This window comes from Harmonia axyridis, chromosome 7 (assembly GCF_914767665.1).
Source record: "Harmonia axyridis chromosome 7, icHarAxyr1.1, whole genome shotgun sequence".
NCBI classification, from domain to species: domain Eukaryota; kingdom Metazoa; phylum Arthropoda; class Insecta; order Coleoptera; family Coccinellidae; genus Harmonia; species Harmonia axyridis.
Window position 1 is genome coordinate 1,593,398 of NC_059507.1, and position 26,122 is coordinate 1,619,519.

Sequence of the window (26,122 nt, forward strand, 5' to 3'; positions counted from 1 at the left end):
GCAATATGCATTTGTGATTGGCATTTGGACATTAGCGCTAATCAGACAATTGACTCTAACCAGATCCAATTCAATTTGCCGCCGAGAGTGTATCAAAGGAAGAGCATTGTGTACACTTTCGGTATGAAAAAAATTGTTTGGTGGGCGATTTCAAAGTTTTCTAACGCTGGGTTTGGCACTTTGGTTCCCCGTGCTACCCTATTGAAAAGTTGGCACTCAATAAAACTCTGGCACTAACCAGTTGAAATATGTTGTTTTTAAAAATTCGTCTTTATCGTCAACATAGTCATCTTCAAGAGCCAAAATCCTCTAACTAACTATTCAATACCTTTCTTGTAGAGAGATATGTCTTTGGAGTAGAAACTTTCGAATTTTTTCAACAACATAGCCACCATCCTTTAACTTTTCTGTGAAACGATTCGTCTTTGCTTTCCAAATATGGTTCAACCTTTGCATACACATCTTCATGAGAGCAAAATTTCCTCTCAACTGATGTATGTTGTTATTTGGTATTGCTACTACGTCAACGAGTATTACTGGTTTCCGGTTTGTAACTATAGTACGTCACTTTTTCACATTGCATTTCTCCTAATATGGTTGCCAATTCTTGGTGAAGTATCTTCCCTTCTGCATCTTGTCTTTCTTTTTATTTGTAACCTGGAAACATTTGACATCCACCCAAAATATGTTGGATTATTTAGTTCATTGGCATCGATAGTCAGTGATAGTTAGATTCTTCATTATATGCTTGCACTAGTTTCTCGAGATCACTTGGATGTGCAGGAGAAAAACTTCTATTTCTGGATACATTCCACCTGATCTGAGCCATTTTAAAATGTCTTTCATGTAGGCTTCTCGCTCCACATTTGCAGATTTTCTGGGTTTGTCTGATGGTTGTATGAAACATGCTCCTTGTGCAGTTGTAAAGATGTTGATTCGTCTTCTTCATAGAATGTTTGGTATGGTAGACCTCTGACGTACTTGCTCAGCCTAAGAAGTATGTTAGTAGGCTTTCTATTTACCCATGAGAAAGTTCCATGATATCTAGCAGATCTCTGCCTCCTTTATTCCTCAGCAGTGTTGTCCTCTTGATGGTGCATGTATTGTTTCTATTTACTCATGACAAAGTTGCATGATGTCTAGTAGATCTCTGCCTCCTTTATTCCTCTGATGGTGCTTGTTTGCTTTTGTCATCAGAGTTCTCATTTTGCGTTGAAGGTTAGAAATATCTGTTTTGATCTATGGAATTATATCGGAAGAGTATGTTAAGATTGTATGTTAGGATATGTATTGATGGCTTTCATCATGTTCTTGCTGTTGAGGTTTGTTCTTAAAATTTTCATGTTTTTCCTGATGAACTCATTCGTTAAGTCTTCCTTCATTCTTCTATGGTTGATTCGGTAATTTTGTTTATTTCCAAGGTATTTACAAAGATTTGTAACTATTTGTGAGGACCTTTTAATATAAGTTCTTTCAGTAATAAAGTCTAATATGTTTTTCAAGTACAAATATTTGTATTCAACCTTCAATGATTGATGACATCAAAATTGCATAAGCTGTATTATTGCACCTAGAAGATTTGCTGGAGTAACGTTTGTTACATCCAAGCCATCTTGTTTGAGGCATCTGCTTTTTGTTGGCGTGTTCACTGATAACGGGTTTTTTTTTTCGAGTTATATAACTTTAAGTTGGCATTACTGTTCAAGATAGCGACCGATTTAACAGCTGTTAACTGATTTATTCTCAGTTTGGTTTGGCAATTCATCATGAATAGACTCACGTCTGAACAACGCTTGCAAATAGTACAATTTTATTTAGAAAATAATGGTTCTGTGCGGAATACGTATCGCGCACTACGTCCATTTTATTTTGTTTAGCGATGAAGCGTACTTCTGGTTGAATGGCTACGTCAACTAACAAAACTGTCGCATTTGGAGTGAAGCTAATCCTCAAGTGTATGTCGAAACACCGTTACATCCAGAAAAACTGACTGTTTGGTGCGCTTTATGGGCTGGTGGAATCATTAGTCCGTACTCTTTAAACGATGATGGCCAGAACGTTACAGTCAATGGTGATCGGTATAGAGCCATGATCACTAACTTTTTCATTCCTGAATTGAACAACCATGATGTCCAGGAGCTGTAGTTCCAACAAGACGGCGCAACATGTCACACAGCTCGTGTCACAATCGATTTATTGAAAGACTCGTTTGGTGACCGCCTAATTTCACGTTTTGGACCTGTGAATTGGCCTCCAAGATCTTGTGATTTAAGCCACAAACCCTTGACCATTTGGAAGACAACATTCGCCGTGTTATTGCCGATATTCGGCCACAAATGTTGGAAAAAGTCATCGAAAATTGGACGTCCAGATTGGACTACATCCGAGCCAGCCGTGGCGGTCATATGCCAGAAATCATATTTAAAATGTAATGCCACAAGATTATCTTGCGGATAAATATTCATAAAAATTCATGTCAATCGAATAATACGTCGTTGTTTTATTGTAATTTAAAGTTCTATAGCTCTAAGAAAAACACCCTTTACAACCAAAACTTCAGCACGGTCAGTTTTGTGGTCAAGGAAATATTGGGTAATTTTTTTCGTTCCATACGTGAAACTCACGCTGTATATCAAATAATGAAGGTTTTGGCTCAATGATGCAACATAATTTAATATTTATGTTAGATTGTCTTCAATTTTATTGATTGATTGATATTATAATTTAAAGTTCTATAACTCTAAAAAAAAACACCCTTTACAATGAATATCCTTACAAAGTATATTAGAGGCTCTGAATTCCAAATATTGAGCTTAAATGCTGTTGTGGATCAAAGTTTTAATATCCTGATGTACTCACAAGTGGCTGAGAATGTACACGTATGTATAGTTGTTTAAATCTGCAGTTGAAATGTTTTTAAATTGATGCAATGCAAGAACCAACATACCTATAGAGTTTTCGAAGACCCATCACGAAAGATTCAGCAAATTCAGAGTATTGTTGATGATTCTCAAATGAGAATAAACCAATATTAGGTTCAATCTCAACCGAATTATCGATAATGATGTGAAAAATCCGAAGGAGGGGGATCATCATCTATACGAATTTTTATAGTCGTTATTTGTCAAAGTTATCTACGACGTCAAAGCGTTGGAGCGAATGAACATGGGATGAAAGCAATGACGAGAAAATCAAATTTATTTTTCAATCATTGCTGGCTGATGGGCACTGCCCAAAAGGGGAAGTAGGAGGGTGAGAGGGGAAGGAAAAATTCTTAGATCGAATGTTTCCCATCAGGCGTGGCGGAGTTATGTTATAGAGTGCGCTGACATATACAGTATGATTTTTGGATGTAATATTATTTTCGATATATCCATTGAATATTATTTTATTATTGGATGGAAATATTAAAATATTATAGAAAGCTTTAAATCTTTATATTATAAAGTCTTTACTTTCGATAAATACACATTTATTTGTTTAGAAATACAATATCAACAATGACCAAAATTCTTGAATTAACCAAAAAAAATAGCTATACCTAATGAATAAATATAAAGACTGGCGCAATGTTTGCATATTGAAAGTGAATTTTTATACAAAAAGAAGAAAGTGCCAAAATGTCTCGTTAATATATGAATTTATTAGCTGTTTTCTTGAATAGCAGTTTAGCAAATTTTCTTTTATTGGTTGATATAAATAAGCGTACAACTTGGCTTCCGCCGTTTTTTTTTTCCGAAATTCGAGGCTCTATTGTAAAAAACTGGTTGTACATTTATGATTCAAAGTATTATCCATCGCTGGCCACTACTTTCTCCCATCTTCGGCCAGCGTTCGAACCCCGCGTTAAAAAAACTGGTCATCTTTTGAAGCGATCCACGAATCGATCCAATTTTTTACTCCTTCATAAGACCGGTAATGCTAGTCAGACAGGCTGTGTGCCATTGATCGTAACAAGTGATAGTCCTAGAGAGCAACGTCTGGAGAACACGGCGGGTGGAGTAGGGCTTTCCATTTCAACGTTTCCAAGTATGTCTTGATCACTTTCGCAGCATTGTCATGCTGTAAAATCCCTTTATCATGTCTCTCGTTGTATTGCGGCCGTTTGTCTTTCAATGCTCGGCTCAAACGCGTTAAATGCGTTCAATAACGATCGCCTGTGGTTGTTTCAGTCGGTTTTAACAGCCCATAATACACTACGCTGAGCTGGTTCCACCAAATACTGAGCAAGACCTTGGAACTGTGGATTTTCAGTTTGGCTGTCGACGTGGAAGCATTGCCGGGATATCCCCATGATTTTCTGCGCTTGGGATTATCGTAATGAACCAATTTTTCGTCTCCTGACACAATTCGATACAGAAATCTCTTCTGTCTTTGCATTGCAAGCAGCTGTTCACAAGCAAACAAACGCCGTTCAACATCTCTCGGCTTCAACTCGTACGGCACCCAATTTCCACGTTTTGAATCGTTCATACGACTTTCAGGCGTTTTGAAATAGCTTGTCGAGTCACTTCCAATGATTCCGCCAATTTTTATTGCATTTGACACGGGTCTTGATCAAGTAGTTCATCCAATTCTGCATCTTCGAAAACCTATTCTGTTCCACCGCCATGCTGGTCTTTGACGTCAAAATCACCGTTCTTGAAGAGTTGAAACCACTCTCGGCACGTTCTTCCACTAATAGCGGCCTCACCATAGGTATTTGAGAGCATTCGATGAGCCACAGCCGCCGATTTTTCATATTGTAGCAGAAAATTAAAACGTTTACAGTTTTTTCATAGAAACGATAGTGCGTCTCATAGAAAGTTATTGAAAATATAATGTTCATAACGACAAAACTGAAATAAATTGAATTTTCTCATTTGTGGATTTAGTAATAAATAGGTATTTTATAAAAGTGTGATTTAACAAACCTTCGGGACGTAAACATCTACTCTTGGCACCACATAAATAAATATTATACTGAACATTAGGTTTTCAAACTACATCTTCTGCTTTTGATTTTGGAAGCATTCAGAAAAGGGCAAAGCGATGAATTATATCTCCACAATTCAGATATGAAGTTCTCAGCCCCTTCGATTTTTAGTTTCATTTGGTTTCTAAACTATCATACGTAAATCTGTTTGTTTTGATTTTGGAAGAATTCAAAAAAGGTCAAAGCGATAAGATAGGAATGTCTCCACAATTCATATATGGAGTTTTCAGGCCCTTTGGTTTCTAAACTACCCATTTGGTTTCTAAACTACTTTCTAAATGCTAAATAAATTTTATCATAATTCAATTACATATTTTCGTAGAATCCCTTTTTCCAAAAACTTTGCTATCACAGATACTCAGATCACAATTCGATCTATATGGGATATGAAAAAAATCAGGAGTTGTCCAAAACTATAGCAGCGCTTTACACCTCCTCTTGCTTTCAACGGCATCCAGCTGTGAATCCAAGTCATATCGAGTTAATAATTTGCCTTATTCGCCATTCAACCAGCTACACGTGATTGCAGTCACAATGTCACGTGTCACGACTTAAGGGTGGCACACGACCTAACTTAGTTCAGTTGAGAATAATTCACCACTTCCTGAAAGCCGAAACCGCCTACCAGGCATAACCTGCAATTATTCGATCAAACCAATCAAAACATTTTGAAATAGTTTTTCGCCACTGTGTTATTAGCCGATGTGTTGATTTTTGTATTCAATTGAAGGCTGCTCCTCGTCTATTCATCTTTTATATACGTTTTTTTTATTTCTATTGACAATGGGATTCGTTTTGTACTGCCGTCGGAGTGTCTCTCATAGTTTGTTAGGGTTTTGGAGAGGTCGTTCCCCGAACAGAGCGCTAGATTTATTAGTCACAATGATGTCTGTATTTTTAGAATTTTGAACGGTAGAGTTTGACTTGTTAATAATGAATCTCTTGTCCTCTCGTAAATGTTACAACTCTCGAATGAAAAAATATAAAATTTTCAATGTAGGTCGACCGGATCTCGATTAACGCGGAAAACAAGAAAAGTGTCGATCGGAATAAAATTCTGCCTCTAATGTAAAATAACAAGTTTTATGCCGAATTTCATGTTGGGGACTTCAACAGAACTAGAGAAATCTCAAGAAAAATACCGACTTAATAATACCATAGTAAAGGGTGTTTTTTTTTAGAGCTATAGAACTTTAAATTGCAATAAAACAACGATGGATTATTTGATTGACATGAATTTTATTTATCCGCAAGATAATCTTGTGGCATTACATTTTAAATATGATTTCTGGCATATGACCGCCACGGCTGGCTCGGATGTAGTCCAATCTGGACGTACAATTTTCGATGACTTTTTCCAACATTTGTGGCCTTATATCGGCAATAACACGGCGAATGTTGTCTTCCAAATGGTCAAGAGTTTGTGGCTTATCCGCATTTTACTTTACATAGCCCCACAGAAAGTAGTCTAACGGTGTTAAATCAAAAGATCTTGGAGGCCAATTCACAGGTCCAAAACGTGAAATTAGGCGGTCACCAAACGTGTCTTTCAATAAATCGATTGTGGCACAGCTGTGTGACATGTTGCGCCCTCTTGTTGGAACCACAGCTCCTGGACATCATGGTTGTTTAATTCAGGAATGAAAAAGTTAGTAATCATGGCTCTATACCGATCACGATTGATTGTAACGTTCTGGCCATAATCGTTTTTGAAGAAGTACGGACCAATGATTCCACCAGCCCATAAAGCGCATCAAACAGTCAGTTTTTCTGGATGTAACGGTGTTTCGACATACACTTGAGGATTAGCTTCACTCCAAATGCGGCAGTTTTGTTTTTTGACGTAGCCATTCAACCAGAAGTGCGCTTCATCGCTAAACAAAATAAAATGGACGTAGTGCGCGATACGTATTCCGCACAGAACCATTATTTTTGAAATAAAATTGCACTATTTGCAAGCGTTGTTCTGGCGTGAGTCTATTCATGATGAATTGCCGAACCAAACTGAGAATAAATCACTTGACAGCTGTTGAATCGGTCGCCATCTTGAACAGTAATGTCAACTTAAAGTTATATACCTCGAAAAAAAACACCCTTTACTCAGGTCTTAGCGCTTTTGAAGTTGTTAACACAAGAACTCAAGCCGGTCAATCGTCAGCAACGTCCTTCATTGATTCTTCTTTGATCGGGTCCTTGGAATGCCTCAAAATGATCTGGATTCATCGAAAAATCATCTTCAGTGATGAGGCCCATTTTCACCTAGAAGGCCACGTTAATAAGTAGAATTGTTGCAGTTTGGTCTCGGAAAATCCAAGAATGATGGTTGAAAAGCCTCTTCATCCTCAACGGGTCAGTGTTTGGTGCGGTTTTTCAGCTGGTGGTGTGATTGGACCTTACTCATTCTAAATTAAAGCTGATGCAGCTGTTACAGTGAATGGATTGCGCTACCGAGCTATGATTAATGGTTTTTATAGCTGGAATTGGAAGATATTGATAAGGACAACAGATCAAAAAGGCACACCATCAAAGGAGCAATCTCAATTTAGCCAGGAAACTTTTCTGGCCTTGTTATTTCTCGAAGAGGTGACCACAATTAGGCACCAAGATCTTGTGATTTACGTGAAAGATAGGATCTATGCCGAAGGCCGTTTGGCTGTTTATCTTTCTCCATGGTGTATGACATTCCTTCCTCTTTACAATGAATCAAACATCTATTGAATTCTCTTGGAAATACTCATTTTTTTAATATAAAAACGAAACCTCCCATTAGAAAACCCTTCATATAAATGCCATTTCATTGAGTCACAAAGCAAATATAACATCATAACGAATTCGTTATCGCCATAAAAATACTTAGACGATAATCGTAGAAATCCTTGTATAACATACCGCATTCAATGCCTCAATTATAACTCTATTCATGTTCAGATAATTCCCCTTAACAACCATCAGCCTTTACTCCTCCTACCCTAATAAAACTCTGAAAATTCCTGCATCGGCTCGGCTAACTAGTTCGTATCATTCACAAGTATATTGTACTCTAAAACAACGACTTTAGCATTACAAAAAGACACAAACGTTCCAGTGTCAAAACATAAAAATCGAAAACCTACCCCGAAGCTACATTTTCTACCATTTTGGGGATGTTGCCTTTCGATTGGCGTTGCTAGGGATGTTTTATCATTCCCCCGCCAATGGCGTCGCTTCGACGAGCACGCGACGCTCCCGATTGGCCGGCCGTAATAACCCTAAAACTCCAAGGGATTAGCAAACATTGAACATCCCTTAGATACGTTTGGTGGAGCTTTTCTACGTATGGGACAAAGATAGAGCAACGCGGTCTTTTCTAGCGGCTAAGGGTGCATGGAGAGATAACAGAACAAGGCTATCAGCACTTAATGTTGTTATATTCACTTCATGTTGGGCTTAGGCATAAGCTAGACATATTTAGATCGAAGTTAACTGCGTTCCAAAATTTAATTCAATCAGTCATAGATATTAACAATATCAGTGAAGTCGATTGTTCAGTGATTAAATCGAGATAGGTGTCTGTGGTTCCTGCTTGACGATGTTTCTGTTTTTGTGCTTCGAATAAGGTTCATTGTTTCATCGAAAAAACATCTGAAAACAGTAAGATTTTTATTTATTATTTGTAAATCATAATGATGGTCATTGGGGATGAAGCATTTCCACGAGGAGAACTTTCCGAAGATTCTAAAGAATTAGTTTGATCAGTGCCAGACCGAAAGAATGTATCCAACAACATATTCAATTTTGAATTACAATTGTAGATGAGTAGAGACGAAGACAATCAAGGGAAAACTAAAAAAGCAAAATTTCAATGATTAAAATGTTATGGTTCTGATGGCATAATTCTCTTGAAATTTGGTAGGATTATTCCTGTTGTCACAGTAATAACCAGTTTTTTTTTGGATATTTCTCTAGAATTTACCTATACGATTCTGATTACGCTGTTAACACAAAATTTTGCACGAATCTTGGAATTTTCATTTTATATAAACAATCAAAATATGAACGAATTAAAATTTAAATATATCAGGCAAAATGATAAAGAATATAAGTTGTTCCAATTCAAATAAGATGATGTTCAACTTCCGTTAAAACCAGAAGTTACATAACAATGAAAATATTTTAGCCAAAAAGTTACCGTGGCAATTTTTATTTGGTTCTTCAAAAACGCCTAAAGATTATCCTTTCGTGAATGAGCCTGTATATTTAGTAATATTGTTGAATAGCGAGATGATATTGAACTCTAATTTTGTGGTTCTTTTTTTTTACACAGTTCTGACAAATATTAGGTACAGTTTTGTTATTGCCATTTTTATAAGAAGAAGCGAAATATTTTCAAATGCCATTCATATTTTCAAATCATTTTTGCTCCTAACAGCATTGTTGAAACACTGGTGATGTTGTTAGTTGAGTTGCTTCAATTCGATTCACAAATGGAATTAATGGAATGTTCAATAAAGAAATCATGGAAATTATTTGAAGATTATGTCCAGAGGCTAATTTTTTGCTGGAAGTTTATGTGAAATGTGAATTATTTGATTGTTCGAAAGACCTGAATTGATATTTATTTTAAAAAAGAAATTCTTAGTTAAAAACGTTTCTTTCATCTGTATTGAAAGTTTCATTATACATTGAACATTACCAATTGAACAAAAAACATCAGTATTGAAAGTTTCATTATACATTGAACATTATCAATTGAACAACAAACAATGTTTTTAGCGTGAATTCACGAGTTATTCTGGAAATAATCTAGACCTATATCAATCGAATTTAATAGGTTTTAACTATCGAAATGTTTTTGCGTGATTTTACTTCAGGAAATCAGTTTCATGTACAGGGTGGGCAAATAAGCGAGGTAAGCGGCTATATCTCATGATCCACTAATCGTAGAGACTTGCGATAGCTTCAGACGTTCTGGAGTTACGGCCGAAAGAAGACAATTTAGTTTTTCAGTGCATCAGTTGAAGAATATCTCTTTTCGGCCATAACTTCAGAACGCCTGAAGCTATCACTTTGCGACTTGCAGGTTTTTTCATACAAATTTGATGAGAATTCTGTTTCTGTCAGAACCTAAAGACACAATTTGGTTTTTCGCTGTGCATCAGTTGAAGAATATCTTCTTTCGGCCATAACTTCAGAACGCCTGAAACTATCGCTTTGCGATCTGCAGGTTTTTTCATGCAAATTTGATAGAATTTCATTATATTTGAAATTTTGGAATAAAATGAACAAAACAATGAACTTCTGACTTAGCGCCCCATATAGACAGCTGCAAAAACAAATTTACCATGAGTATATTTTGTCCTCAATCAACAAGATATTATCTTTCAGACGAGATCTAATTTGCTCAAAAATGTTGAGCCAAACTGAAGTTACAGGCTTTGCAATCAGTCAGATTTCTCCCTTTCACCTACCCTTATTTGATGTCGTAAAATCGAAAGTGACAATTCAAAAAGATAGAGAATTTCACAAGGATTACAGTGATGATATTTTTTCTTCAACTTCATATGAAACATTTTCGAGTAAAATTCATTTTTCTAATCGACGGTAGCTATTACGCCCCCTAGCGGTAGAGGTATAAACTTCAAAACAATTTCCAGTGTGTTCTCTTGTACACTTTAGTGGTAAAATTTTTCACCGCGAGTCTCTACGATGAGTGGATCCTGAGATATAGCCGCTTACCTCGCTTATTTGCCCACTCTGTACATTCTACTACTTTAAAAGCTCCTAGTTTTACGTCCTTGCTTTTTCCAATGTCTTTTGTATTATTTTCAATTTTATTCTAAATTTTCGGACTAAATGAAAGCTGCTCACATCAAGAATATAAATACGTTGAAAATATTTTTGACTAGAACATATATAAAACAATTTACTAAAATCCAATTTATTTTCAGATCGAAAAGAACAGGAAAACGAAGAAAGCTTAAGGAAATACGTTAACAAAAACAAATAGACGAATGTAAACGCCAAAATACCCATTTCATATAAATAAATGTGCTACTAACTTTATAACAATCCTCAAAATTTTTTGCGTTTTCATATCGAAGTGAAATGTTGTGACAATTCAGTTGGGGTTGAAAAACAGTCGATGATATCGGTTATTGTTAATTTTTCGAAAAAACATTAGAACTGTAAAAGCTAGAAATGAGTACGTAAAGGTGTCCATAGACGAGAAGGTGTTACCGTCGGAGACTCTTCTTCAGTAAATCTGAAGATCCGAAATATTCGACCTTGTAAGCAGCAGCCTCAAATTGGATTTCAAAGGTGTCTCATCGTGCCTGGGGGCACTAGGCAACCCCCCTTCAGCAACACCGACCACCAGCTCGGAGGACATATCGCACCAACAGTTCAACATATTCCCGGCCATCTTCTCCAGACAGCTGAACTTCAACACTTGCCCCCAAAGTAAGTCCATGATGGACGAGCTGAGGCCAAACCTGGTGGGTATGGGCAACCTCCTAGGGGTTGGTGGACTCCTAGAGGATCACCACAATCACCTGATGAACAACGCGGAGAAGAACGGTCAAAGGAAGTGCAATACCAGCGGGTCTTCTGCCGAAGATTTTAGTGCGTTGTACGGTGGTATTCCTCATGGGCATGATCACCATACGCCGGCCCATACTCCTCCAGCTGCCAGTAGGTCCATCACTGATCATAATGGTGAGTAGATTGGAAGAACTGAAATATGGCGTTTTCTTGTTTATTCGATGAATTTTGGTGGTATTGACAATAACAACTTCAATGATATGAAGGGTGTTCCTAATTTGGAGGTTCAAACTGTCAGAATATAAAGGGTGTTTTTTTTAGAGCTTTAGAACTTTAAATTGCAATAAAACAACGATGGATTATTCGATTGATATGAATTTTATTTATCCGCAAGATACATTTTAAATATGATTTTAAATATGATGCCTGGCATATGACCGCCACGGCTGGCTAGGATGTAGTCCAATCTGGACATCCAATTTTCGATGACTTTTTCCAACATTTGTGGCCGTATATCGGCAATAACACGGCGAATGTTGTTTTCCAAATGGTCAAGGGTTTGTGGCTTATCCGCATAGACCAATGACTTTACATAGCCCCACAGAAAGTAGTCTAGCGGTGTTAAATCACAAGATCTTGGAGGCCAATTCACAGGTCCAAAACGTGAAATTAGGCGGTCTCCAAACGTGTCTTTCAATAAATCGTTTGTGGCACGAGCTGTGTGACATGTTGCGCCGTCTTGTTGGAACCACAGCTCCTGGACATCATGGTTGTTCAATTCAGGAATGAAAAAGTTAGTAATCATGGCTCTATACCGATCACCATTGACTGTAACGTTCTGGCCATCATCGTTCTTGAAGAAGTACGGACCAATTATTCCACCAGCCCATAAAGCACACCAAACAGTCAGTTTTTCTGAATGTAACGGTGTTTCGACATACACTTGAGGATTAGCTTCACTCCAAATGCGGCAGTTTTGTTTGTTGACGTAGCTATTCAATCAGAAGTGCGCTTCATCGCTAAACAAAATAAAATGGACGTAGTGCGCGATACGTATTACGCACAGAACCATTATTTTCGAAGTGAAATTGCACTATTTGCAAGCGTTGTTCAGGCGTGAGTCTATTCATGATGAATTGCCAAACCAAACTGAAAATAAATCACTTGACAACTGTTAAATCGGTCGCCATCTTGAACAGTAATGCCAACTTGAAGTTATATACCTCGAAAAAAAACACCCTATATTTCTGTGATCATCAAGTTAGATGTCATGAACCGTCACAAACGAAGAAGAGAGATTCCTCGGATCATTTTAAAAGAATGATTCATAAACATGGGTCCGTGAATACTATGTTTTCGAGATACAGGGTGTTAAATGTTTTCGAATTTTGAACTCGTTGAAGAATATCAATGCCTTCTGCACAAGTTCAATATTCAAAAACTAATAATGAAATATAACCATATAATCTGTGTGAAACATAGATATTCCCTCACGATTTGGTTTATTAGAGAATTAGAGAAATAACTATTCTGACATTCTTCTTGAATATTCTATGATTCCGATTATGGTATCAGCTTTAAAATTTGTACGGAACTTGAAATTTGGGATTTCATATGAATACCGAAAATCTCAACTCCGTCGGTTGTTAGGTTTTATGATCACGCGAGAATATTGGGTAATTTCTCTTCGATAGATTCGTTCAATTTTTTATGGTTTTAACAACGCGATCATCATAAAATTTTGCACAAAGCTCTAAATTGTCATTCTACATCCAAATTCCAACTTTTATGTCAATTGAAGCTCAGATAAGAAATAAACAGAAAAAAAAAACATCTTGAATGACAATATCTATAATATGCGGAACTCCTAGTTGCATTTTGCCCATAAACGAATTTAGTTGAGACATTCGAGATCCGAACATATCCTGAAAATTTTAATCTTCTAGAGGTTTCCGTTCGAGAGTTGTTTTGTTCCCGGCGGACGCATAGAATCGAATTTGAGGATGGATTCGTCATCGTTTGAGACCATTCTCGGCTCAAAATTCGAAAATCAAAAACCATAGAGTAATAAACATAGATAGAAGGAGTATACGCAATTTTTACATGTCTCCAACATGGTTAGATTACGTTGTCGGATTGTGATATATTTTCAAATCAACAATTTTACTATATCGTTACGAATGTATATTATATCGAATGAAATATATTTATTTGAGTGATTCCCGATTGAATATGCAAATTTGAATATTTGAAATTCGATATTTTCCTAATTGTCGAATTTATAATAAGCAGAATATTTATTATTATCTGTATCTACCTGCTGAAATCCAAGGTTTGGCAACTTTTGCTCTCCTAATGTCATCGGTTGTTTCACGTCGTTTGGCGCGCTTGAAGTTTGTTTCCTGAATTTATGATATATTAAGGTATTTATTTCAATTTATTTTGAGTTAATATGAAACGTTGATTCACTAAGGGACATAAGAAGTGCATTCTTTGTAGAGAAACTCGCGAATTGAGTGAAATATCGTATCACTGATATGTTTTCATTACCGCGCGCTTCATGTCAAATTTGATAGTTCATGTTGGGAACAAAATTTGCTTACTGAAAATGACATATGATCCCTCTATCTATGTTTATTACTCTTAGAATAGAAGTCACAATTGTTGGAATCATTGGTTGCTACGGAAATGTATATGTTCATAATAATTATAGTTTGACAACTTATAAAATATTTGACAGGTTTTTGGAAAAATATCTTATATATTTACGTTCTTCCACATGGTATTTACATTATGGATAGTGGTAGCGACTTAGAAGTACTTACTCCTTCAGAAATAAGGGAGATGGCAAAAAATATTGGTTGTCAGAAAATATCGAATGTTTTATTCTCATCGAGAATAATAATTTTGCTGCCAAGGCAGGAAAAGTAATACTTTGCTGATTGGTATGTGTCTGCAAAATTAATACATATCCGCTGTCAATCGGAGAAAAACAAGTTTTTTCAATGAATTAATTACTTATGTACTATACCTACGTCTCCTCCAATTATACGATCTGATTATCTTGATGATTTGTGGATTTCTAGTTACTTCGCGTACTGATTCAATAACCGAACTCGGCCCCCAAGCTCTACAATGGACCGGTTAACACTCAATTTGACATATTGTAACTACACAATTGGACATGTGTGGCAAGTAGAGGGTTGCTCACCCCAATGCGATCGAAGGTGATAATTACGGGATAATTAGGAGGCTTTTAAGACCCTCTTCTATACATCCGATTGCAAACAGGGACAAGTAAAGTATATCTAGATTGCTATCTGCTTCGATCGCTATCTGATTCTGATATTCAATAATGTTTATACGACATTGAGGTCTCTGTTGTCTCTATTGATATTGAATTATTAAAGAATGTTGTGAAGAGTTTCGATACATATTTAGCTATAAAGAGTTTTATTTCGATGTAAATCGAAATTAGTTTATTTTGAGAGAAATAAGTAGTTCGTTTCATTGTGAAGAGGAAGGCGTACAACTTTGCTTCCACCGTTTTTTTCCGAAATTCGAGGCTTCATTGTAAAAAACTGGTTAGACATTTATGATTCAAAGACTTTTTCCCCTGGTACCACAAGAAATAAAAAATGTGAAGAACAAAATATCATTTAAAAGAAAATTGAAAAAAATGGATAATAGACTTTGATAAAACAAAATTACATAAAATGATAAATGAGAACTATTAATGTACACACGAATATGACAAAGAGAAATACAGAATATGACACACTAAAATCACGATTTCGACAACAGGATTTTTGACAAATATAATACAGGATTTCGACCATTATCTGTGATGAAGCACACGTTTGTTCCACTTAATTAGAAGCTAATATATTTTGCGGTGTATAAAGAGTAAATTTTATGTTCATTACTGTGCAGTTTATATTTTATAAAACTCTACAGTATTATAGACTTTATTGAATGTATTTTCATGAATAAACTCTCTTATTATTAAAAAAAAAACAAAAGTATTGTCCATCGCTGGCCACTACTTTCGAGCAGCGTACAAATCCCACCTTGAAAAAACTGGTCATCTTTTGATGCTATCCACGAATCGAAATGCTGGTCAGCAAATAAAACAAAGTTTTTTCACAATTATCAAGTTGAATAGTAAATTGCATCAATCAAGCTGATGATTGCCATTGTCTAATACACAATCAAGCTTTCAATAAGGTGAATCTAACTATCGTCCTTTTTTGATCCAGAAGTGCTTTTCGATGATTCGAAATATTCAATTCCACCAACTCAAATTGGACCAACTCCTTCCCTTCACGAAGGCACAAAATTCACCGCTCAATCTGCACAATAGAACAGAGAGAGGGTGTAGCCTATACATATGTTATCTGGTGAAATGACACTTCATTAGAACACCCTGAGTGGTCATTATATTCCCATATGTACACAGAGAGTCTCTCCCGTTGACACAACGGGGATTAAGGGATAATTTGGGGATTTACCCACATGGTCTATTATATGGATTATATGGAATGTGTAATCTGCGACGGTCTATAAAACAGGTGGAAGATCCCCATCTCCCATCTATTATTGCAGGGAGTGGAAACGGGACGCGTGACACAAAAGTTTTTGGTCGAAAGTCAGGAAAGCAGATTTAGGTACTGCACTCGAATGAGTGAGCAAATGGATAAAGATATATCGGATAAAATCCGAATGAGTGTACTCTTCATAAATGTTATTCATTATTAATATCAAATTATTATAGTGTAGGTTTCCAATATAGGAATTAAACAATTTGGAATTATTATAAAAGCGTCACTGTTTTTTATTTTTTGATATCACCTATGTCATTTCGGGGATTCATCAAGCTAAGTAGCTTGACATTTTAACCAACTACTCGACTTGAAAATCAAGCTCGTGAAAAATTACATACTTGAGCTCGACTTGACTTGATTTTAGATATTTATTGCTTGACTCGATATCAAGCTACTTGATATTACTTGAGCTTGTAATGCAGGCGTCACAAGGTATAAATTTCTGCAATCTCGTGTGCGCTTAGACTAAATAAGAGGATTCTTCGAGCGCTGAGAGACATTTCTATGAAATTTTTTTGGTAATTTCAAAAATATCTCTCCAAACTTGGCCAAAATGGCCGAAGTTTTTTTTATCAACGTCAGCATCTTCAGCTCCTATTGAAAGACAATTGTCCAGAGCTGCTCTTGAAATTACAAAAACCCGCAATAGGTTAGGCGATAAATTTATAAGATGCCTCATGTGTCTTAGATCCTGGATGGAAAATTATGGAATCAAACGAAGCCTGGAGGTTTCTCAATATTAAGAATTTTTTTTTTTATTATTTTTATTTTGGTATGATTTATAGTGATTTGCTTGAGTGATTGTGATTTGATTTGATTTGAGATTGAAAAACTACTGCTTGAGTTGAAATCAAGTCAAGCTCAAGTCAAACCGTAAATCCCTATGCTCGTCATCTAAAAATAAAGGGTGTTTTTTTAGAGCTATAGAACTTTAAATTGCAATGAAACAACGATGGATTATTCGATTGACATGAATTTTATTTATCCGCAAGATAATCTTGTGGCATTACATTTTAAATATGATTTCTGGCATATGACCGCCACGGCTGGCTCGGATGTAGTCCAATTTGGACGTCCAATTTTCGATGACTTTTTCCAACATTTGTGGCCGTATATCGGCAATAACACGTCGAATGTTGTCTTCCAAATGGTCAAAGGTTTGTGGCTTATCCGCATAGACCAATGACTTTACATAGCCCCACAGAAAGTAGTCTAGCGGTGTTAAATCACAAGATCTTGAAGGCCAATTCGATTGTGGCACGTGCTGTGTTACATGTTGCGCCATATTGTTGGAACCACAGCTCCTTGACATCATGGTTGTTCAATTCACGAATGAAAAAGTTAGTAATCATGGCTCTATACCGATCGCCATTGACTGTAACGTTCCGGCCATCATTGTTTTTGAAGAAGTACGGACCAATGATTCCACCAGCCCAGTCAGTTTTTCTGGATGTAACGGTGTTTCGACATACATTTGAGGATTAGCTTCACTCCAAATGCGGCACTTTTGTTTGTTGACGTAGCCATTCAACCAGAAGTGCGCTTCATCGCTAAACAAAATAAAATGGAAGTAGTGCGCGATACGTATTCCGCACAGAACCATTATTTTCGAAATAAAATTACACTATTTGCAAGCGTTGTTCAGGCGTGAGTCTATTCACGATGAATTGCCAAACAAAACTGAGAATAAATCACTTGACAGCTGTTAAATCGGTCGCCATCTTGAACAGTAATGCCAACTTAAAGTTATATACCTCGAAAAAATACACCCGTTAAAACAAATAAGGAATTATTTGAACTATTTTCATTAGTGATAAGTAAACAAACCAACTTCAAAGTATGAAACCATTGAATGGAATCGTTCAGTTTAATAATCACGCATTCCAAAAAAAGTGGATATCTATCCTACATATACCCTAATCTTCCTGTATACAAGAAAAGTTCGGAAAATAATCTCCAAATCAGTTTTATAAGGAGTAAAAAGATTGTTTTGAGAGTCTGGCAACAGCATGCCCCTTCAATCACTGACGCCATTCTAAAATAAACAATCTATACAACAAAATCAACTTAATTACAGATGGAGCGTTCAAGAAATTGAAACCAGAACCATCGTCGGGCAGTAGTGGAAGTCTTGGCTCCGTTTCACCTGCAGGTCCACAACACGCTGGTCACACACCCACCACAGCATCTTGTCCCACGCCAGCTAGACGAAGACATAGAACAACCTTCACGCAAGAACAGTTGGCGGAATTAGAGGCAGCTTTTGCGAAAAGTCACTACCCCGACATCTACTGCAGAGAAGAGCTGGCTAGGAGTACCAAATTAAACGAAGCCAGAATACAGGTAAGAAGATTTCAAGAGCGATTCAGTTTATCGAGAAAGCTAGATCTCCTTCTTGATTAGATAATATTAGATTTGAGGGGGGGTTTATTGCACTGCAACCTTATGGTATATTGAAGCTCCCCTCAAAATTGTTCTCATCTTTGGTTGTTATAGATTACAGCTCGTTCTCCAGTTCCAGAGTTTTAACGAGCTCCTGTATCTGGGATGGCTTCAAGGAGGTTACTTCCTCACTTCTATAAGTCTTTTGTCCAAAGCATTTTTGGCTAGCGATGGCGAGGCATTCTTTCACCAGGTGATCCGGAGTTTCTTCCTCTTCCCTGTAGAGTCTGCACTCGTCTTTTTCTGCTAGATTCATTCTCATGGTGAGTTACCTGAGGCTGCAATGCCCTGTAAGGAATCCAGTGAGGAGGTTCATCATATTTTTGCTATGATTCAGATGGTTCTCAAATCTTGCAGTATCAAAGCTTCGAAGAAACTTTTTGGAATGATCCAAGCAGGGAGGATTACACCAGAGTGTTTCTCTTTCGGTTTTTCCTTCTCCGGCTTCTCCTGAAGATCTTTCGATCGATCGATGATATGTGAACTCAATGCTTCGATTGTCAGAATCACAATGATGATAGTCTCTTAATAGGTTCTTTTCCACATATCTATCGATTGCAAGAATCTTTTCTGCTAGACTCATTTTCATGAAGTGATTCCTGAAGAGGTGATGCCCTGAAAGGAATTCAGGAAGAAGGTGTAGCATTCTTGCTGAGATTCAAGGAGTATCTGGATCTCAGCAAGAATGCTACACCTTCAGATCCAGATACTCCTTGAATCTTGTAGTATCAAAGTTTCAAAGAAACTTTTTGGAATGATCTTACCCAGGAAGATTCCGGTAGAGTGTTTCTCTTTCGGTTTCTTCCTTTTCCTGAAACTTTTTCTTGTAAATACATTTACCCATACCTCAGAAAGGTTCTGGGCATTTCTGGTAAGTGTATTAGCCTCTTCATTTCATTTAATTCCCAATTCACCAGGTCCAATTTAGGATATCAGAGCGTTTAACATCATCGTTGGTTTTTCAGCAATATTTAAATCATACCAACTTTTAAACGTTGTTGTCTATACAAGTCAATTGAGAAGACCAGACGTAAAGAGGGACGCTAAACAAAATTAAATGGACGTAGTGCGTGATACGTATTCCGCAGAGAACCATTATTTTCGAAATAAAATTGCACTATTTGCAAGCGTTGTTCAGGCGTGAGTCTATTCATGATGAATTGCCAAACCAAACTGAGAATAAATCACTTGACAGCTGTTAAATCGGTCGCCATCTTGAACAGTAATGCCAACTTAAAGTTATATAGCTCGAAAAAAAACACTCGTTATTGATACGCAGTGGAAGCTTGCTGGACCCATAACCTATAGTTATTATATTAGTACGCAATAGCAGGAGTGCATATCAACAGCGTATTCAATCCAAAAACTACTAGATGCAAATATCCTGGTCTGGTTGCTCTTCCTATGGTTGTTCAAGTAAACCTTTTAAATAATTAATCGCATCTCTAATTTTAACCGGAGATCCAAAGAAATCTAATTCAATAACCGGCCCGAAAAAGCCATCCTTCCAATCACGAACGAGTTCCGCATTAGTTTGGCACTCTTCTCCAGCGATTGTCCCCCGACTTCTGTCCAAGTGCCGCGCGGGGGTGGAAACCTTGATGCATGACTCATTTCGGAGCCTGAGGGAGTTTTGAGAACTATGACAGTTGCGTCTCGAGGGTTCCGCCTAACGAACGGCTAATTCAATCAGAGGTTCTAGTGGGGGCGGCGCTTTTACGGCGTCTCTATGTGTGTGTTGCCCTCTTAGGAACACCCCAAGACTTTTTCGCCCCGTCCTTATCCTTGTTTCTACCCGCGTTTCCTGTCCCTCACTCTTATCCTCTGGATTTTGGGGGGTATTTTCGTTTCATCCAGCCAGAAACTATGTATATCGGAAGGTGCTCTGAGATTTGGTATAGTTTTCGGTAAAATCGATTGTAATTTTTTTTTTAATAAGGGGTTTCATTTTGAATGGACTATGTTTTATTTCACTTCAAATACTTATACATTTAAAGACACTTCCTGTTTATTCTTATTTATTTTATTAATTTACAAGTATCTATAATAGCTGTTGTTGTCTGTACACGTGCAAGTTGGAGAAGGACCTAACCTCTCTCATATCGAGGTTGTTCGATATTCTGTGGTCATAGAATATTGCCACAGAATATCTTCATCTTTTTACAATATACAACAGACTATTAGGCCAATTGAAAAGTCTCCGGTCTGATGCACAGATGGCGGTGCTACTATTAAATCCATATGATTTTCAGTTAGTACCAACCTTCAAACGATACGTGTCGAAATTTGACAGTAGTCAGACCATTAGTTTGTGAGATATTGCGTTGTGAGTGTAGCTACTATTGTTAGTTGAAAAAAGAAGGAAAAAAAAGAATTTCGTGTGCTGATAAAATATTGCTTTTAAAGGCAAAAAATTACAGTTGAAGTAAAATCTTGGCTTGATGAAGAGTTTTCAGGGTCTGCATCAGGAAAATCAACCATCACTGATTAGTATGCTAAGTTTAAACGTGGTGAAATGAGCATCGAAGACAAAGAACGCAGTGGACGCCCAAAAAAGGCTGTCACTGACGAAAAATCAAAAAGTTCATGAAATAATTTTGAATGACCGTGAAGTGAAGTTGATTGAGATAGCGGACATTGTGAAGATATCATCTGAACGTGTACATCTTAAATCATTCACGAATATTCGTACATGAGAAAACTGTGAGCAATATGGGTGCCGCTCGATCTCACAATCGACCGAAGGCAACAACGTGTTAATGATTCTGAGCAGTGTTTGAAGCTGTGTAAGTGCAATAAACCTGAATTTTTGAGTCGATATGTGACAATGGATGAAACATGGCTCCTTCATTTCACTCCGGAGTCCAACCGACAGTCAGCTGAATGGAGTGTACACGATGAACAGAATCCAAAGCGAGGAAAAACACAACAATCGGCTGGCAAGGTTGAGGCATCATTATTCTGGGATGCGCAAGGTATAATATTTATTGATTACTATCAAAAGGGCCAGACCATCAACAGCGACTATTATACAGTGTTATTGGGTCTTTTAAAAGGATGAAATCGTTAAAAACGGCCCCATTTGTAGAAGAAAAATGTACTGTTTCATCAAGACAATGCGCCGTGTCAGAAATCAATGAAAACAAAGGTAAAATTGGACTTCGAATTGCTCCTGCATCCAACGTATTCGCCAGATCTTGCCCCCAGCGACTTTTTCTTGTTCTCAGATCTCAAAAAAATGCTCGCTGGGAAGAAGTTTAGCGCCAATGAAGAAGAGTAATAGCCGAAACTGAGGCCTATTTTGAAGCGAAAGAAAAATCGTACTACAAAAATGGTATCGAAAAGTTGAGAGATCTCTATAATCGCTGCATCGCCCTCGAAGGCAATTATGTTTAATAATAAAATTGAATTTTACAAAAAAAATGTGTTTTACTATGGTAGACCTGGGACTTTTCAATTGGCCTATTAATACTTAGGGTGCTGACACTTTTGAAGCTGTCGTCTTTTGACATTTCACAAGCAAAAATTATGCAATTACTAAAAATCGAACGATATTTGCTTCAACAACGCATTGAAGTTGTTAAAATTCACTACAAAAATGGTGAGAGTTTCTCAGTAACATTTCGATAAACTAAAGCACTTTTGGGTCGTTCTGAGCTCCTTCTCTGCCGGCAGTGGTAAAACTGGTGGGAAAATTTGAGCTGTTGGGATAAGTTAGTGTAGTGAAGAATCGAATCTCTGTGCGTCACTCAAGAACAACTGAGAATATTGCTACCGTAGCCCGTACTCTTGACAAAAACCTAAGTTGGTCGATTTCATACAATCTTAGAGAATAAGAAAAGGAAGAAGAAATTCACGGTGTACAATATGATTTTGTTTGTAACCCAGGTATAAAACTGGAAAGGGGGGAGTTAGAAGAGTGCTCAAGGATGTTTGAATCGTCTTTTTTTGGACAACCAGCAGAAAAAAAATGACTTGCACAAAAAGCCCTCTACAAAATAAAATTAATATTCAGTCGTTTTCGAGAAAATTGGGGTTACCAAGATAAGTGGAACACCCTGTAGGTACTTCAACCCCCAGGTAGATATGGAAAATTCAGCGTCCTCGTATAGCGCGGGGAAAAGTTTGCCCCGCATCTTGGAAAGAGTGACGTCTACAATTACAGTCCCCTCTCTTTCTTCATGCATCACGACATGTTTCGGCTCAGCCAACTGGGATCCCATCAAATGGATCCATAATCGAGTTAGTGCGCCCCCGATGGCGGTGTATATATATATCGAGATGAGCTTAGCCCCAGCAGTGAAGGGACCAACCGCCAGCTGCCTTGCAAGTTTCTTTTTAAGCCGGCATTATGCATATCTATCTGCGCACTTCCAGGCCTACACTTTTTTTTCGGGGTTAATCAGGATTTTCGGTACAAATTTCCGCTTATTATTCTGCTATAGGTATAGAGGTCGCTTTTCATCACGTGATACGTATAGGCTTTTCATTTTAGGTATGAAATGACGCTATAAAACGTTTTCCAGGATAGTTGCCAGACTGTGGATTTTTTTACAAGTTTTATCATTAAATGAATTAACTCATTTTGGCAATGGCTTTAAGTCAGCGATCAAAGGAAAATGTCCTTGATAGACTATCGAAACAATGTTTGTTTCATTGCGCACTGGAAGATGAAAGATGTTCATTCAAATTTTGCATTTACGGATTCATGGTTTGGCTTGATTTTCAAGCTACTTGGCTTGATCTTGACTTGATTTCAAGTCAAGTAGTAGTTTTTCAATCTTAAGTCAAGTATTTATTCATCAAATACTTGAGTCATATCAAGCTCCTTGATTTTTAGCAGTTTTATTGTGTTGTGTCACATAAATGAAAAAATTATGAAATGAGAAGGAACCTTGCAGAAAACATTAGCACTTCTATTTATGAAACTTATTGTATGAAAGTACCGAAACTATCTACTTTTTTGAAATAGAAACATAAATTAAATCACTATAAATCAAAACAAAATAAAAAATAATAAAAAAATGAACTTTCCAAATATCGAGAAACCTACAGCTTTCGTTTGATTCCATAATTTTCCATCCAGAATCTAAGACACATGAGGCATCCTATAGATTTGTCGCCTAACCTATTGCGGGTTTTTGTAACAGTAAGAGCAGCTCTGGAAAATTGTCTTTCACAAGGAGCTGAAGATGCTGCCGTTGATAAAAAATCCTTGGCCATTTTGGCCAAGTTTGGAAAAATATTTCTGAAACTACCAAAATCTACCAAAAGATTTCATAGAAATGTGAGAAAACTAACGGGTGTTTTTTTCGAGGTATAAAACTTTAAGTTGGCATTACTGTTCAAGATGGCGACCGATTTAACAGCTGTCAAGTGATTTATTCTCAGTTTGGTTTGACAATTCATCATGAATAGACTCACGCCTGAACAACGCTTGCAAATAGTGCAATTTCATTTCGAAAATAATGGTTCTGTGCGGAATACGTATCGCGCACTACGTCCATACGATGAAGCGCACTTCTGGTTGAATGGCTATGTCAACAAACAAAACTGCCGCATTTGGAGTGAAGCCAATCCTCAAGTGTATGTCGAAACACCGTTATATCCAGAAAAACTGACTGTTTGGTGCGCTTTATGGGCTGGTGGAATCATTGGTCCTCACTTCTTCAAAAACGATGATGGCCAAAACGTTACAGTCAATGGTGATCGGTATAGAGCTATGATTATTAACTTTTTCATTCCTGAATTGAACAACCATGATGTCCAGGAGTTGTGGTTCCAACAAGACGGCGCAACATGTCACAAAGCTTGTGCCACAATCGATTTATTGAAAGACACGTTTGGTGACCGCTTAATTTCACGTTTTGGACCTGTGAATTGGCCTCCAAGATCTTGTGATTTAACACCGCTAGACTACTTTCTGTGGGGCTATGTAAAGTCATTGATCTATGCGAATAAGTCACAAACCCTTGACCATTTGGAAGACAACATTCGTCGTGTTATTGCCGATATACGGCCACAAATATTGGAAAAAGTAATCGAAAATTGGACGTCCAGATTGGAGTACATCCGAGCCAGCCTTGGCGGTCATATGCCAGAAATCATATTTAAAATGTAATGCCACAAGATTATCTTGCGGATAAATAAAATTCATGTCAATCGAATAATCCATCGTTGTTTTATTGCAATTCAAAGTTCTATAGCTCTAAAAAAAACACCCTTTACAAAATGAAACCTCTTATTATGGAAAAATTTTCTAGTTTAACCTTCAGATTCGTAATATCTGTTCGAGATAGAAGGAATTAATAAACGATTGTGTAAAATCGTCGAAGCCTCTGTATAAAATCGTTATTCAACTCCAGGTCTGGTTTCAAAATCGACGGGCGAAATACCGCAAGCAGGAGAAGCAACTCCAGAAGGCCCTAGCCCCAAGTGTTCTACCCGGCTGCAACGGCGCCATGATGAGGAACATTTACCCTGGAGCAGCCAGAGGCTACCAACCTTATCCACATCCTGCTGCCGCCATAAACCGATACCCTCAGGTGAGTGCAGGAGTGGGGTTGGAAACTCGTTAAAATTTCAATTATTAAACCTTTCGAAAAAAAAACGGTTCGATAATTCTTCGTCGAAGTGATAATATAGGATAATAATCAAAGGAAGTAATATATAATTTGATTTCCAAGAATTTAAATATTACGGCAACACTGTAGCTGCTTCGTCTGGTACTTTAGCATTTCAACCGATACGAATAAGAGCTCATACAGGATGTTCCTGAATTTGAGATATAAACCAAAATGAAAGATGCCTTGGCTCATTTTAAGGAAAAAAATTCTTATGAACACGAGTCCGCAAACGCTTTGTTTTCGAGATACAGGGTGTTGAAGTTTTATTTTTTTTCAAATTTTTTCCTCATAGCACCTTCCCTTGACAAGATATTCAACTTATATTTGGCATAGATATTCTAATTTGAAGTTTTCCTCATGCGATATGCTTATTTTGAATGTAAATCTGCAGGGTGATATTTTTTCTGTATCAGTGCCCGCTTCTTTCCTTCAGAACTTTTTCAAGTGGAGCACCGGTAGTTCAGAAATATGTAAATATATACTTTGGTTCAGTACTACACTTTTTGATTTCTTGTAGTTTTGTCGTATCTGCTACCGATTTCGAGAAAAATTGAAAAAATTCTATAGTAATACAATAGTATAAGGAAAGGATTCCTTATACTATGGTAATACTCAGGAAAATCCAAATTATTATAAAGATCCAGTTAGTAAGCTGTGATGTATAAATTAATTGAGTTTTGGTACTTATTTATCCAATCTGTAGCGAAGATTGATAAAGATTCGATAAACTGGTATAATAACAATAACAAAAAATTAGGACTACAAGAAACACCCTGTATCTCGAAAATAAGGCATTTGCGGAAATTTCTCATTTCTATTTGTACCTCAAATTCAGGAACACCCTAAGTATTCGAGAGTTAACCGAAAAACCATAAAAACTGTAAGGGAAGTTTATACCTAAATTTGCTAATTGGGAACAGCCAAATTTCGAATCAACAATTGAGATTTTCACGTAT

General features: G+C 37.0%; 1 protein-coding gene across 1 annotated transcript in view; it reads left to right on the forward strand.

Moving 5' to 3' along the window:
• LOC123684680 (homeobox protein unc-42) overlaps positions 1-26,122 on the forward strand; it is a 54,763-nt gene that overhangs the window by 16,766 nt on the left and 11,875 nt on the right. The window contains exons 3-5 of the mRNA XM_045624042.1: positions 10,903-11,668; positions 18,176-18,441; positions 24,906-25,085. Of these exons, the coding sequence (XP_045479998.1) occupies positions 11,422-11,668; positions 18,176-18,441; positions 24,906-25,085 (693 nt within the window). The 5' untranslated portion in view covers positions 10,903-11,421. The remainder of the gene's footprint in view (positions 1-10,902; positions 11,669-18,175; positions 18,442-24,905; positions 25,086-26,122) is intronic.